This window comes from Acinonyx jubatus, chromosome B1 (genome assembly GCF_027475565.1).
Source record: "Acinonyx jubatus isolate Ajub_Pintada_27869175 chromosome B1, VMU_Ajub_asm_v1.0, whole genome shotgun sequence".
Lineage (NCBI taxonomy): Eukaryota > Metazoa > Chordata > Mammalia > Carnivora > Felidae > Acinonyx > Acinonyx jubatus.
This window is the reverse complement of record NC_069382.1, coordinates 42,457,579-42,473,920: the sequence shown is the minus strand read 5'-3', so window position 1 is coordinate 42,473,920 and position 16,342 is coordinate 42,457,579. Positions and strand designations below refer to the sequence as shown.

Below are 16,342 nucleotides of genomic sequence, written 5' to 3'. Positions count from 1 at the left end.
TACTCTATTAGTCCCTGACTACCCCCTATTTTAAATTGAACTCTTAACCTTTAGTACTCTCTTACTTTATCTGTTTTATTTTTCTTCATAGTGATTATCAATATATGATGTGTCATATATTTTATCTATTTGTTTCATTTTCTGTTTCCCCAGTGCATATAATTTTCATGAGAGCAGGGAGTTTCATCTGTTTTTTTTTTTTCACTAATGTATCCCCAGTGTCTAGAAAAATGCCTGGCACATGGTTAGCATAACAAAAATTTGTTGAAAGATTGAATTTGGACACCATGTCACTTCACTTTTATTGGATAGGACCATCAGTTTCTTTTTCTTGTTCCTTCTTCCTCCCCTTAGTTTCAGTATAAAGCAGTGTTTTAAAAAGAAATCTTACATTGGTTTCCACCAAAATTTATCTACTGTGTCTGTCTTGGAAATTATATAATCTTCCTTTTTTTTTTTTTTTCCCTCTCTGTGATGATGTTTGATGTATTTCTAGCTTAATTGTATTGTGGTCAGAGACCAAACTTTGTATGACTCCAGCTCTTTAAAATTTGTTGTCTTGCTTCATGGCTCAGAAGTTGATTTCATTTTTGTAAATGTTCCATGCTCTTTAAAAAGAAAGTGTATTCTTCAGTTTTTGTTCTACTTATATTAGGTTGCTAACATGCTGTTTAAATCTTCTGTAGATTCTGAATGCTTGATTTATCAGTTACTGACAAATGTTATCTTTTAGTATGATTATGCATTTCTTTATTTTTATTATTCTTTCAATTTTGGGCTTATGTATTTTGAAGCTATGTATTAAGTGAATACAGATTTGGAATATTTGTATCTTCCTGGTCAGTTGAAATTCTTTTCATTATGAAATGTCCCTCTTTATCACTAGTAATGCTTCTTGCCTTAAAGTCTTCATTTCCTGTATTAGTATAGGTTCAGAATCATCCTTTTGGTTTGTGTTGATATGGTGTATCTTTTTCTAGTTCTTTAATCTTTCTCTGCCTTTAAATTTTAGGTGTTTCTTTTTAGCAGAATATTAGATTTTTAAAGATATTCAGATTCATAATCTTTGTCTTTTTTTTTTTTTAATTTTTTTTCAACGTTTTTTATTTATTTTTGGGACAGAGAGAGACAGAGCATGAATGGGGGAGGGGCAGAGAGAGAAGGAGACACAGAATCGGAAACAGGCTCCAGGCTCTGAGCCATCAGCCCAGAGCCGACACGGGGCTCGAACTCACGGACCGCGAGATCGTGACCTGAGCTGAAGTCGGACGCTTAACCGACTGCGCCACCCAGGCGCCCCCATAATCTTTGTCTTTTGATTGATGAGCTAAATTTATATATTAGAAAGTAATTTAACATAAAATATGGGTAACACTTTGGAAGCAGGGTATAAAATAATAACCTCAAGTATTCATCAGAAGAGTAGTTAATATAGTGAAAGTGACAAATAGAGGGAAACTTTCTGAGTGTCACTTTATTCATATTGATATAAACCATGTAGCCTGTGAAAATACTCAGAAAGTTCTGGCAAGTATAAAAATAAGAAATCATTAGAAAGTTTTGTTAATCCTAAGTAACCACTTTTTTTTTTTCATAGGCTCAGTGCTATTACCAGGGGTATGTTGAAGGATATCCCAATTCTGTTGTTACACTCAGCACGTGCACTGGATTGAGGTTATTTATTTTCTATCATTGATATGTGAACACTATAGTTAATGATTTTTGGCTGCAGTGAATTTGTTATGTTTATATTAAGTTTGGAACTGGAAAAGGATTCCCATGTGCAATGATATCCTTCAGTGAACATCTTTCTTCTCTTGTATCTCTTCACGTTCCTTGCTGACTAGAGACATTTCTAACTTCCTTGAAGGTTTAGATTTCCTAGTTTCTTTAATCTATACCTTATTTTTTCTTAACCACAGAAATGACAACTGAATGTACATGACTAGAGCAAGTTGGAAGAGCTGTTTAGGATAACTTAGTTTTTCAGCAAATAATATTTTTGGTACTATGATATATCACCTACTAGCCTCGTGTTTGGAGATATAAAGATAAATAAAGATAAACAATCTTTTTCTTCAGGAAAATCACCTTCAGGGAGAGGAGACAAATTCTATATAAACAAATAGTTATTAATATAGTACTCATATTTTTCTAATAATATCACTGTCTTGAACTCTAAGAATTGTAGGGTTTCCTCCTTAATGCCTAGAGTTTTCCATTCTGTCAGGAAATTCTTCACCTTCATTTTGTAGTATAAGCTCCTTATTTTCACAAATAAATGTTCTTCGGTACTTGTTATATGGAACCCTGAAATTTGGTTTTTGGGAAGTATCTTACTACTTAGCTATTGAAATATAATCTGTTTGCAGGAAATAATAGTTATGAAAGTTGTTTACTCTTTAAACTCATGTTTTTAATTTCTTATTCAGACTGTGTACTCAATGAAAATACGTGTATTTTCATAATTACTGCTAAATTTTATTTTTATAAATAAAATTACTCATTACATATAGTTTTGTTATATAAGCAATATAAGCAGTTTTCAAAACCAACACAAGACAGAGAGAAATTCATTAAGATTTCTATTTACTGTTGCTTTCTTTAAGTCACTGACTTGGAGGACAGGGAATTTCTTGATCACTGTAATGCTGTATACTTATATACCTAGCAACTGATTACATAATTTCTTCTGACTTTACAACTATAAAGAGAATGAAATGAAAAGTTAGTTTTGTGGATTGCAGGAGATCCTTTGTCTCTTCAGAGTTATCTCCAAAATGTAAAGAATTTGGCTAAAAATACTGAGCTCAGAAACATTCTTTACCATCCTCCTTCTTTAGGATTCTGTCAGAATTTTATCATATAGAATTGATTGAAAGCACTTAACATTTTTATCCATAATTTTACAGAGGAATACTGCAGTTTGAAAATGTTTCTTATGGAATTGAGCCTCTGGAATCTGTAGTTGAATTTCAGCATCTTATTTATAAATTAAGGGATGGAAACAATGAATTTGCAGCTCTTACCAAAGATAACCGAGGCATAGAACAAAACCCAGTGGACTATAACATTATTATAAGTGAAAAAGTGAGTTTGTATGTGTTGTTTTTACTACTTTCAGGGAAATTATTGCTTTTATTTATGTATAAGAGAAATGTATTAACCTATTGTATAACTGTAGCAAATATTCTTTCCTTGAGAACATACTCATCTTTCCTTAATGTTAAAATTTCCTTTGAACCATACATTGCCTTTTTCTCCTTGCATCAATTGATCATTTACTTTTTTATGACCCATTTTTATTTTAATTCTTATTTTGTTACATATTAATAACTTTCTAAAAATTAACTAGTGTGTATTCAATATAAATTTAATTTAGTTCAACTCCTGACTTTGTGTCTGTATTCCTGGAAGTTATTTAATAAGGACAGTGTTTATAAAGATTGCATTCATAAATAAGGAGTCAGCATTAAATTATATCTATAATTAAAATTAAAATGTTGAAAGCAAGATTGTTATGTATAGCCATGTAAATTGTTCCAGTGTTCACCTTGTATACTTTCATGTTTTAATTTTCATAAAAGTAATTGTGAAATAAAATTTTTTTCTAAGTAAATGTGGCATAAATATGCATAGTTTATAAAAGACATATATGGCAGTGTTAGTTGTTCACAGTGCATGTTTTTCCATCTTCTTTCAGTTTAAAAAAACAAACAAAACCCCTCACAATTTAGCTGGGCATGTGAAAAAAGACTACATTTTTCAAACTTCCCATGTATCTACATAGGGTCATGTGAAGAAGTTATAGCTAGTGATATGTGAACAGGTATAATGTCTGTCATGTCTGGATTGAATTCTAAAGAAAGGGAGCTTATCTTCTCCTTTTCACTTCCTGGTTGCAATGTGGACATGTTCATACATCATAGTCTACTAGGATGAGGATGATGCCATTCATGGCAGAACAATAATGTAGAGTGAGCCTTACTCCTGAAGAATTTACAAGACTAAACCACCATACCTCTTTAAACTTTTATGTAAGGGAGAAATAAACTTCCATTGTTTAATCCACTATTATTTTAGTGTCTCTGTTATAGATTCTAATCCTATGCCCCAAATAATACAGGGTTCAAGTGGATTTTGAAATGTACATGCAGCACCAAAGTGTTTAGTGATATATATAAAATTATATATAATATAATATAATATAATATAATATAATATATATTTATAATTTTAAATGAAATTTTCTTAACTAAATACTGAATTTTTTCCATCTAAGAATTTATAATGGTAATTTACAGTGGCTTAGATGAACAAGTGTGGTGGACAATGTTGGTGCTCTGCCAAGATCCACTCTTACTGTATTTTTGTGGATATAAGGCAGGATGGTGGGACACCCTGTCTTTGGAGGTGGCTTTTGCTTTTAACATTCAGAATCTGTGACTCTCTTAAAAAATTTATTTATACTTAAAAAGTTTTTTCCAGTTTTATTGAGAGGTAATTGGCATATAACATCTTATTAGTTCTAGGTGTATAACATAATGTTTTGATATTTACATATATTGCAAAATGAATTCCACAGTAAGCCTAGTTAACATCCATCACCACATAATTACAGTTTGCTTTCTTGTGATGAGAACTTTTAAGTTCACTCTCTTAGCAGCTCTCAAATATACATTACAGTATTATTAATTATAGTCACCTTATGTACGTTACATTCTCAGAACTTATTTGTCTTATAGCTTGGAAGTTTGTACCTTTTGACGACCTTCATTCATTTTTCCCCACCCCTACCCATGTTGAATTTATTTTCATATATGGTGTAAGAAAGTGGTCAGTTTCATTTTTCTGCATGTTGCTGCCCAGTTTTCTCAACACCATTTGTTGAAGAGACCTTTTTGGAATGCATATTCTTTCCTGCTTTGTTGAAGATTAATTGACTATACAGTTGTGGGTCCACTTCTGGATTTACTATTCTGTTCCATTGATCTATGTGTCTGCTTTTGTGGCAGTACCATACTGTTTTAGTGAGTATAATATAGCATGAAATCCAAAATTGTGATGCCTCCAGTTTTGTTTTTTTTTCCTTTTTTTTAAATATGAAATTTATTGTCAAACTGGTTTCCATACAATACCCAGTGCTCATCCCAACAGGTGCCCTCCTCAATGCCCATCACCCACTTTCCCCTCCCTCCCACCCTCCATCAACCCTCAGTTAATTCTCAGTTTTTAAGAGTCTCTTATGGTTTGGCTCCCACCCTCTCTTTTTTTTTTTTTCCTTCCCCTTCCCCCTGGTCTTCTGTTAAGTTTCTCAGGATCCACATAAGAGTAAAAACAAATGATATCTGTCTTTCTCTGTATGACTTATTTCACTTAGCATAACACTCTCCAGTTCCATTCACGTTGCTACAAAAGGCTATATTTCATTCTTTCTCATTGCTAAGTAGTATTCCATTGTGTATATAAACCACAATTTCTTTTTTTTTAATATATGAAATTTATTGTCAAATTGGTTTCCATACAACACCCAGTGCTCATCCCAAAAGATGCCCTCTTCAATACCCATCACCCACTCTTCCCTCCCTCCCACCCCATCAACCCTCAGTCTGTTCTCAGTTTTTAAGAGTCTCTTATGCTTTGGCTCTCTCCCACTCTAACCTCTTTTTTTCCCTTCCCCTTCCCCATGAGTTTCTGTTAAGTTTCTCAGGATCCACATAAGAGTGAAAACATATGGTATCTTTCTCTGTATGGCTTATTTCACTTAGCATAACACTCTCCAGTTCCATGCACGTTGCTACAAAGGGCCATATTTCATTCTTTCTCATGCCACGTAGTACTCCATTGTGTATATAAGCCTCAGTTTCTTTATCCATTCATCAATTGATGGACATTTAGGCTCTTTCCATAATTTGGCTATTGTTGAAAGTGCTACGATAAACATTGGGGTATAAGTGCCCCTGTGCATAAGCACTCCTGTATCCCTTGGGTAAATTCCTAGCAGTGCTATTTCTGGGTCATAGGGTAGATCAATTTTTAATTTTTTGAGGAACCTTCACACTGTTTTCCAGAGTGGCTGCACCAGTTTGTATTCCCACCGACAGTGCAAGAGGGTTCCGTTTCTCCACATCCTCTTCAACATCTATAGTCTCCTGATTTGTTCATTTTAGCCACTCTGACTGGCGTGAGGTGATATCTCAGTGTGGTTTTTGATTTGTATTGTTTTTCTTCTTTGGCTGTTCGGGGTCTTTTGTGTTTCCATACAAATTTTAGGATTGTTTGTTCTAGTTCTGTGAAAAATGCTTGTGTTATTTTGATGGGGATTGCATTAAATGTGTAGATGGTTTGGGTAGTATCGATATTTTAACAATGTTCTAATCCATGAGCATGGGATCCTTTCCATTTCTTTGTGTCCTCTTTGATTTCTTTTATAAGTGTTACATAGTCTTAAGAGTATAGATCTTTTACCTCTTTGGTTAGGTTTATTCTTAAGTATCTAATTTTTTTTGGTGCAATTGCAAATAGGATCAATTCCTTGATTTCTTTTTCTGCTGTATTGTTATTGATGTCTAGAAATGCAACCCATTAATGTATGTTGATTTTATATCCTGCAACTTTATTGAATTAATGTATTAATTCTGGTAATTTTTTGGTGGGGTCTTTTGGGTTTCCTACATAGTATATAATGTCATATGCACATAGTGAAAGTTTGACTTTTTCCTTGCCAGTTTGGATACCCTTTATTTATTTATTTTTTTTGTTGTCTGATTGCTGAGGCTAAGACTTCTAGTACTGTATTAAATAGTAATGGTGATAATGGACATCCTTGTCTTCTTCTTGACCATTTAGTTAAAGCTCTCAGTTTTTCCCCATTGAGGATGATATTACCTATGGGTCTTTCATATGTGGCCTTTATGGTGTTGAGGTGTGTCCCTACTTTGTTGAGGGTTTTTATTGAGAATAGATACTGCACTTTGTCAAATGCTTTTTCTGCATCTATGAGAGGATCATATGGTTCTTTTCTTAATAATGTGGTGTATCATGTTGATTGATTTGTGAATATTAAACCACCGTTGCAGCCCACTTGATCATGGTGAATTATTCTTTTAATGTACTGTTGGATTTGTTTTGCTAGTATCTTATTTAGAATTTTTGCATCCATGTTCATCAGGGATGTTGGCCTATAATTCTCCTTTTTTAATGGGGTCCTTGTCTGGCTTTGGAATCAATGCTACCCTTGTAGAAGGAGTTTGGATGTTTTCCTTCCATTTCGATTTTTTTGGAACAGTTTGAGAAGAACAGGTATTAAGTCTTCTTTAAATGTCTTGTAGAATTCCCCTGGGAAACATACGTGGCCTTTTTGGGAGATTTTTTTTGTTGGGAGATTTTTGGTTACTGAATCAGTTTCTTTGCTAGTTATGGGTCTGTTCAAATTTTCTATTTCTTCCTGTTTCAGTTTTGGTAGTTTGTATGTTTCTAGGAATTTGTCCATTTCTTCCAGAGTGCCCAATTTGTTGGCAATTGTAATATGTTTATGCAGTGGAATATTCAGCCTTAAAAAAGAAGGAAATCTTCCCATCTGTGATAACATTGATGAACCTGGAGGATGTTATGCTAAGTGAAGTAAGCCATGCACAGAAAGACAAATAATATATGATCTCACTTATATGTGTTATCTAAAATAGTCAAACTCAGAGCCAAGGAATAAAATGGTAGTTGCCAGGACCTGAGGACAGGGAGAAATGGTGAAATGTTGGCCAAATGGTACTAAGTTTCAGTTATACAAGATAAGTAAGTTCTGGAGATTTAATATACAGTAATATGACTATAGTTAACAATAGCATATTGTAAACTTGAAATTTCCTGAGTGTTGATGTTACAGGTTCTCATCTCACACACACACACACACACACACAGAAAATTGTAGCTATGTGAGGTGGATATGTTAATTAGGTTGATTGTGGAAATTATTTCACTATATGTGTATATATGAACATCTGATCTTATACCTTAAATACATATAATTTTTATTTGTCAATTATTCCTCAGTAAAGTGGGAAAATGATTTTAAAAGCTCAGGATAAACAATTTATGAAAGTTTTATATGCTTTTAAGTGTTCTTTATCTTTTTTCTAGTCACAATCAACTGTTCCGGATTTAATCCCTCTTTATCTAGAGATGCATATTGTGGTGGATAAAGCTTTGGTATGTGTTTTTCTTTTTCTTTGCTGTAAATATTTGGTGTGAATGCATGACTATCCCTAGCTAAAAAGGAATTTAAAAGTTCCAAATTTTAGACCACATGTCAGAGAGAGAACAGTGAAAAAACTTGCAAACTGAAAAGCCAAATACTCAAAATTATATAATTGTTTTATTTTTATTTTTTAATTTACATCCAAGTTAGTTAAGTTAACATGTAGTGCAATAATGATTTCAGGAGTAGAACCCACTGATTCATCCCCTATGTATAATACTCTGTGCTCATCCCAACAAGTGTCTTCCTCAATGCCCCTTGCCCCTTTAGCCATCCCCCCACCCACAATCCCTCTAGGAATCCACAGTTTGTTCTCTATATTTAAAGAGTATCTTATGTTTTATCCCTCTCCCTATGTTTATACTATTTTTGCTTCCCTTCCCCTATGTTCATCTGTTTTGAATCTTAAATTCCACATGAGTGAAGTCATATATTTGTCTTTCTCTAACTAATTTCGTTTAGTATAATACCCTCTAGTTCCATCCATGTTGTTGCAAAATGCAAGATTTCATTCTTTTTGATTGCCAAGTAATACTCCTCTATCTATCTATCTATCTATCTATCTATCTATCTATCATCTATCTATCTATCTACCATATCTTCTTTATCCATTCATCTGTCAGTGAACATTTGGGCTCTTTCCACATTGGCTGTTGTTGATAGAGCTGCTGTAAACATTGCGGTGCATATGTCCCTTTGAAACAGAACACCTGTATTCTTTGCATACATACCTAGTAGTGCAATTGCTGGGTCATAGGGTAGTTCTATTTTTAGTTTTTTGAGGAACCTCCATACTGTTTTCCAGAGTGGCTGCCCCAGTTTCCATTCCCACCAGCAGTGCAAAAGGGTTCCTCTTTCTCCTCATCCTCTCCAGCATCTGTCGTTGACTGAGTTGTTCATTTTAGCCATTCTGACAGGTGTGAGGTGGTATCTCATTGTGGTTTTGATTTGCATTTCTCTGATGATGAGTGATGTTGAGCAATTTTTCATGTGTCTGTTAGCCATCTGAATGTCTTCTTATGAAAAGTGTCTATGTATGTCTTTTGCCCATTTCTTCACTGGATTATTTGTTTTTTTTGTGTTGAGTTTGATAAGTTCTTGGGGGCACCTGGGTGGCTCAGTCAGTTAAGTGTCTGACTCTGGCTCAAGTCATGATCTTGTGGTTCATGGGTTCCACGAATCCATGGGCGCTATGCTGGCAGCTCAGAGCCTGAACACTTCTTTGGATTCTGTGTCTCCCTCTCTCTCTGCCCCTCCCCTGCTCGCTTTCTCTCTCTCTCTCTTAAAAATAAATAAACATTAAAAATTTTTAAAGAGATTGCTTTGGCTATTCAGTGTCTTTTCTGGTTCCATACAAATATTAGGATTGTTTGCTCTGGCTCTGTGAAGAATGCTGGTATTATTTTGATAGGTATTGCATGGAGTATGTAGATTGCTTAGGGTAGTATTGATGTTTTAACAATATTTGTTCCTCCAACCCATGAGGATGGAATATTTTTCCATTTTTTGTGTCTTCTTCAGTTTCTTTCATGAGCTTTCTATAGTTTCAGTGTATAGATTTTTCACCTCTTTGGTTAGATTTATTCCTAGGTATTTTATGGATTTTGATGCAACTGTAAATGGGATCAATTCCTTGATTTCTCTTTCTGTTGCTTCATTATTGGTTTATAGGAATGCAACCAATTTCTGTGCATTGATTTTATATCCTGCGACTTTGCTGAGTTCATGGATCACCTCTAGCAGTTTGTTGGTGGAATCTTTTGGGTTTTCCATATAGAGTATCATGTCATCTGCGAGAGTGCAAGTTTGACCTCCTGGCCGATTTGGATGCTTTTTATTTGTGTTGTCTGATTGCAGAGACTAAGACTTCCAATACTATGTTGAATAAGAGTGGTGAGAGTGGACATCAAGGGATGCTGTACTTTAGAGAGATGATTTATAGATATGGAATTTGACATTGGCACATTCCACAAAGTTTATTCAGATTTCAGCAGTTGTATATACACTCATTTGTGTGTGTGTGTGTGTGTGTGTGTGTGTGTGTGTGTAGTTTTATGCAGTAGGGCCACTTATGTAGCCTTATGTAATCACTGTCACAATCAAGACACTCAATAGTACCATCACTAATAAGACTCTCTCATGTTCTAACTTCATTGTCACATTTGTTTCTCCCTGCCTCCCTACACTTCTTAACCACTGGCAGTCACTAATTTGTTCTCCATCCCTTGGTTTCAGGAATATTGCATAAATGTTACCTTGTGGTATATATCCTTTTGAGATTTTTTAATACTCAGCATATTTTCTTAAGTTTTATACAGTTTAGTGAGTTACTTTTTATTACTGAACAGTATTACATGTTATGAATGTACCACAATTTGTTTAACCAGTTAACGACTGAAGGACATATGAATTGTTTCCAGTTTTTGGCTAATAGGAATAAAACTGTTATGGACATTTATGTATAGATTTTTTGTGAGCATCAGTTTTTATTTCTTTAGGATAAATGCCCAGGAGTGCAATTGCTGGGTCATATGGTTAGTACATTATTTGTTTTGAAAGAAGCTGTCAAACTTTCCAGAATGGCTGTATGATTTTACATTCCCACCGGCATATTTGAGTGGTCCAATTTATATTTATTTTTTTATTGTTACTATCTTATTTTGCACTGATCTAACTCCCAAGCAGTCTCAAACTTTTGAGAGTAGATGGAGAGTATATCTCAAATATACTACACAACAGATTGTATTTCAATTTAAAATTAATTTTGTTTTTCAGTATGATTACTTGGGCTCTGAAAGCATGATAGTAACAAATAAAATCATCGAAATTATTGGCCTTGTAAATGCAGTAAGTATTTTCCTTTTCATACTAGTTAGAAAAATTTATACTAGTTTTGAAATTATAATTGGCAATTAACTTAACGTGGCATTTCTGAATAATTAAGCCATCTGTATAGACTGAGCGTGGATTTGTCAATGCATTGAATTAATTTCATGGTTATTGTAAAATAACAAAGATTAATTTTTCATGTATTTACCTCTTTTGTCTTTAGATGTTTGCCCAATTTAAAGTTACTATTGTGCTGTCATCGTTGGAGTTATGGTCAGATAACAATAAGATTTCTACAGTTGGTGAGGCAGATGAAGTATTGCATAGATTTTTAGAATGGAAAAAGTCCTATCTTTCTCTAAGACCTCATGATATTGCATATCTATTCATGTAAGAATAATATTTCAGTATTCTTAGAAAACAAAGATCTGTGACAATGATGTAGCTTAATTTAGGGAATTTTTATTCAGTTCTGATTATTCATACATTATTATATACTTCATTCAGGCATCATACTCTCTGGTTGTCAGTAAAAAAAAAAAAAAAGTTGCCAAAATTTATCTCTATGCATATTAACTTTTTACTAATGAGATTGATATTTCAATAGGTTAAACAATTTCAGGACTCTTGGATCTGGTGGTGTCTCTCAGGTTGAACCCACAGGTTTTAACTCCAGAGCCCATAATCTTAACCACTACCTAAAAAAATGGGACTTATCTTGTGAAGTTTATATTTTTGTTATGAAGTTATGATCAAAGGCTTGGTAAAGTAGGTTAAAAATAGTTTATCCTAATGGATTTTCTGCATTATTTTATTTTATTTATTTTATTTTTTATTTTTTTAAAATTTACATCCAAATTAGTTAGCATATAGTGCAGCAATGATTTCAGGAGTAGATTCCTTAGTGCCCCTTACCCATTTAGCCCATCCCCCCTCCCACAACCCCTCCAGTAACCCTCAGTTTGTTCTCCATATTTATGAGTCTCTTCTGTTTTGCCCCCTACCTGTTTTTATATTATTTTTTGTTTCCCTTCCCTTATGTTCATCTGTTTTGTCTCTTAAAGTCCTCATATGAGTGAAGTCATATGATACTTGTCTTTCTCTGATTGACTAATTTCACTTACCATAATACCCTCCAGTTCCATCCATGTAGTTGCAAATGGCAAGATTTCATTCTTTTTGATTGCCGAGTAATACTCCATTGTATATATATACCCCACATCTTCTTTATCCATTCATCCATTGATGGACATTTGGGCTCCTTCCCTACTTTCACTATTGTTGATAGTGCTGCTATAAACATGGGGATGCATGTGTTCCTTTGAAACAGCACACCTGTGTCCCGTGGACAAAAGCCTAGTAGTGCAATTGTTGGGTCATAGGGTAGTTCTATTTTTAGTTTTTTGAGGAACCTCCATATGTTTTCCAGAGTGGCTGCACTGGCTTGCATTCCCACCAACAATGCAAAAGAGATTCTCTTTCTCCGCATCCTCACCAACATCTGTTGTTGCCTGAGTTGTTAATATTAGCCATTCTGACAAGTGTGAGGTGGTATCTCATTATGGTTTTGATTTGTATTTCCCTGATGATGAGTGATGTGGAGCATTTTTTTCATGTGTCGGTTGGCCATCTGGATGTCTTCTTTGGAGAAGTGTCTATTCATGTCTTTTGCCCATTTCTTCACTGGATTTTTTGTTTTTTGGGTGTTGAATTTGATAAGTTCTTTATACATTTTGGATACTAACCCTTTATCTGATATGTCATTTGTAAATATCTTCTCCCATTCTGTCGGTTGCCTTTTAGTTTTGCTGATTGTTTCTTTTGTTGTGCAGAAGCTTTTTATTTTGATGAGGTCCCAGTAGTTCATTTTTGCTTTTGTTTCCCTTGCCTCCAGAGAGAGACATGTTGAGTAAGAAGTTGCTGCAGCCAAGATCAAAGAGGTTTTTGCCTGCTTTCTCCTCAGGATTTTCATGGCTTCCTGTCTGACGTTTAGGTCTTTCATCCATTTTGAGTTTATTTTTGTGTATGGTGTAAGAAAGTGATCCAAGTTCATTCTTCTGCATGTTGCTGTCCAGTTTTCCCAGTACCACTTGCTGAAGAGGCTGCCATTATTCCATTGGATATTCTTTCCTGTTTTGTCAAAGATTAGTTGGCCATACATTTGTGCATCCATTTCTGGGTTCTCTATTCTATTCCATTGATCTGAGTATCTGTTCTTGTGCCAGTACCATACTCTCTTGGTGATTACAGCTTTGTAGAACAGCTTCAAGTCCAGGATTGTGATGCTTCCTGCTTTGGTTTTCTTTTTCAAGATTGCTTTGGCTATTCACGGTCTTTTGGGTTCCATACAAATTTTGGGATTATTTGTTCTCGCCCTGTGAAGAATGCTGGTGTTATTTTGGTAGGGATTGCATTGAATATGTAGATTGCTTTGGGTAGTATCGACATTTTAATAATATTTGTTCTTCCTATCCAGGAGCATGGAATCTTTTTCCATTTTTTTGTGTCTTCAATTTCTTTCATAAGCTTTCTATAGTTTCAGTGTATAGATTTTTCAGCTCTTTGGTTAGATTTATTCCTAGGTATTTTATGGATTTTGGTGCAATTGTAAATGGGATAGATTCCTTGATTTCTCTTTTTGTCGCTTCATTGTTGGTGTATAGGAATGTAACCGATTTCTGTGCATTGATTTTATATCCTGCAACTTTGCTGAATTCATGAATCAGTTCTAGCAGTTTGTTGGTGGAATCTTTTGGGTTTTCCATATAGAGTATCATGTCATCTGTGAAGAGTGAAAGTTTGACCTCCTTCTGGCCAATTTGGATGCCTTTTATTTCTTTGTGTTGTCTGATTACAGAGGCTAAGACTTCCAATACCATGTTGAATAACAGTGGCGAGAGTGGACATCCCTATCTTGTTCCTGACCTTAGGGGGAAAGCTCTTATTTTTTCTCTATTGAGGATGATACTAGTGTTGTGTCTTTCATATATGGCTTTTATGATCTTGAGGTATGATCCTTCTATCCCTACTTTCTTGAGGGTTTTTATCAAGAAAGCATTCTGTATTTTGTCAAATGCTTTCTCTGCATCTATTGAGAGGATCATATGGTTCTTATCCTTTCTTTTATTGATGTAATGAATCACACTGATTGTTTTGCAGATATTGAACCAGCCCTGCATCCCAGGTATATATCCCACTTGGTCATGGGGAATAATTTTTTTAATGTATTGTTGGATCCGGTTGGCTAATATCTTGTTGAGGCTCTTTGCATCCATGTTCATCAGGGAAATTGGTCTATAGTTCTCCTTTTTAGTGGAGTCTCTCTGGTTTTGGTATCAAGGTAGTGCTGGCTTCATGGAAAGAGTTTGGAAGTTTTCCTTCCATTTCTATTTTTTGGAACAGCTTCAAAAGTATAGGTGTTAATTCTTCCTTAAATGTTTGATAGAATTCCCCTGGAAAGCCAACCTGCCCTGGACTCTTGTTTTTTGGGAGATTTTTGATTACTAATTCGATTTCCTTACTGGTTATGGGTCTGTTCAAATTTTCTATTTCTTCTGTTTCAGTTTTGGTAGTGTATATGTTTCTAGGAATTTGTACATTTCTTCCAGATTTTATTGGCATATAATTGCTCATAATATTCTCATTGTTTTTATTTTTGCTGTGTTGATTGTGATCTCTCCTCTTTCATTCTTGATTTTATTTATTTGTGTCCTTTCCTTTTTCTTTTTGATCAAACTGGCTAGGAGTTTATCAATTTTGTTAATTCTTTCAAAGAACCAGCTTCTGGTTTCATTGATCTGTTCTACTGGTTTGTTTTTTTTTGTTTTTTTGTTTTTTTGGTTTTGATAGCATTAATTTCTGCTCTAATCTTTATTATTTCTTGTCTTCTGCTGGTTTTGGGTTTTATTTGCTGTTCTTCTTCCAGCTCTTTAAGGCGTAAGGTTAGGTTGTATATCTGAGATCTTTCTTCCTTCTTTAGGAAGGCCTGGATTGCTAATACTTTGTTCTTATGACCGCCTTTGCTGCATCCCAGAGGTTTTGGATTGTGGTGCTATCATTTTCATTGGCTTCCATATACTTTTTAATTTCCTCTTTAACTTCTTGGTTAGCCCATTCATTCTTTAGTAGGATGTTCTTTACTCTCCAAGTATTTGTTACTTTTCCAAATTTTTTTCTTGTGGTTGATTTGCAGTTTCATAGCATTGTGGTCTGAAAATATGCATGGTATGGTCTCAATCTCTTTGTACTTAGGGCTGATTTGTGTCCCAGTATATGATCTATTCTGGAGAACATTCCATGTGCACTGGAGAAGAATGTATATTCTGCTGCTTTAGGATAAAATGTTCTGAATATATCTGTTAAGTCCATCTGGTTCAGTGTGTCATTCAAAGCCATTGTTTCCTTTTGGATTTTTTGATTAGATGATCTGTCCATTCCTGTGAGTGGGGTGTTGAAGTCCTCTAATATTATGGTATTACTATCAATGAGTTTCTTTATGTTTGTGATTAATTGATTTATATATTTGGGTTCTTCCACATTTGGTGCATAAGTGTTTACAATTGTTAGGTCTTCTTGGTGGATAGACCCCTTGATTGTGATATAATGCCCTTCTGCATGTCTTGATACAGTCTTATTGTAAAGTCTAGATTCTCTGATATAAGTATGGCTACTCCGGCTTTCTTTTGTTGACCATTAGCATGATAGATGGTTCTCCATCCCCTTAGTTTGAATCTGAAGGTGTCTTTAAGTTCAAAGTGGGTCTCTTGTAAACAGCATATAGATGGATCTTGTTTTCTTATCCATTCTGTTACCCTGTGTCTTTTGATTGGAGCATTGAGTCCATTGACGTTTAAAGTGAGTATGAAAGATATGAATTTATTGCCATTATGTTGCTTGTAGAGTTTCTGGTGGCATTCTCTGGTCCTTTCTAGTCTTTGTTGCTTTTGGTCTTTATTTTTTTCCCCCATCTTTTCTCCCTTCAGAGAGTCCCCATTAAAATTTCTTGCAGGGCTGGTTTAGTGGTCACAAGCTCCTTTAAGTTTTGTTTGTGTGTGAAACATTTTATCTCTCTTTCTGTTTTGAATGACAGCCTTGCTGGATAAAGAATTCTTGGCTGCATGCTTTTCTGATTCAGCATGTTGAATATATCCTGCCACTCCTTTCTGGCCTGCCAAGTTTCTGTGGATAGGTCTGCTGCAAACCTCATCTGTCTTCCCTTGTAGGTTAAGGACTTTTTTCCCCTTGATGCTTTCATGATTC

The 16,342-nt window shown here is 34.6% G+C and overlaps 1 protein-coding gene across 14 annotated transcripts in view; it reads left to right on the top strand.

The window, feature by feature from the left end:
- Nucleotides 1–16,342, top strand: part of ADAM32 (ADAM metallopeptidase domain 32) — a 181,899-nt gene that overhangs the window by 28,254 nt on the left and 137,303 nt on the right. For 13 of the 14 annotated variants that reach the window (XR_003424269.2, XR_008295984.1, XR_008295983.1 and 10 more), the window contains 5 exons: nt 1,598–1,674; nt 2,913–3,090; nt 8,137–8,205; nt 11,030–11,101; nt 11,307–11,473. Coding sequence is in view for 8 of the 14 variants with exons in the window: in XM_027070979.2 (XP_026926780.1) it covers nt 1,598–1,674; nt 2,913–3,090; nt 8,137–8,205; nt 11,030–11,101; nt 11,307–11,473 (563 nt within the window). In the remaining 6 variants the exon portion in view is untranslated. The remainder of the gene's footprint in view (nt 1–1,597; nt 1,675–2,912; nt 3,091–8,136; nt 8,206–11,029; nt 11,102–11,306; nt 11,474–16,342) is intronic. The other variant, XM_053216562.1, reaches the window with a different exon arrangement.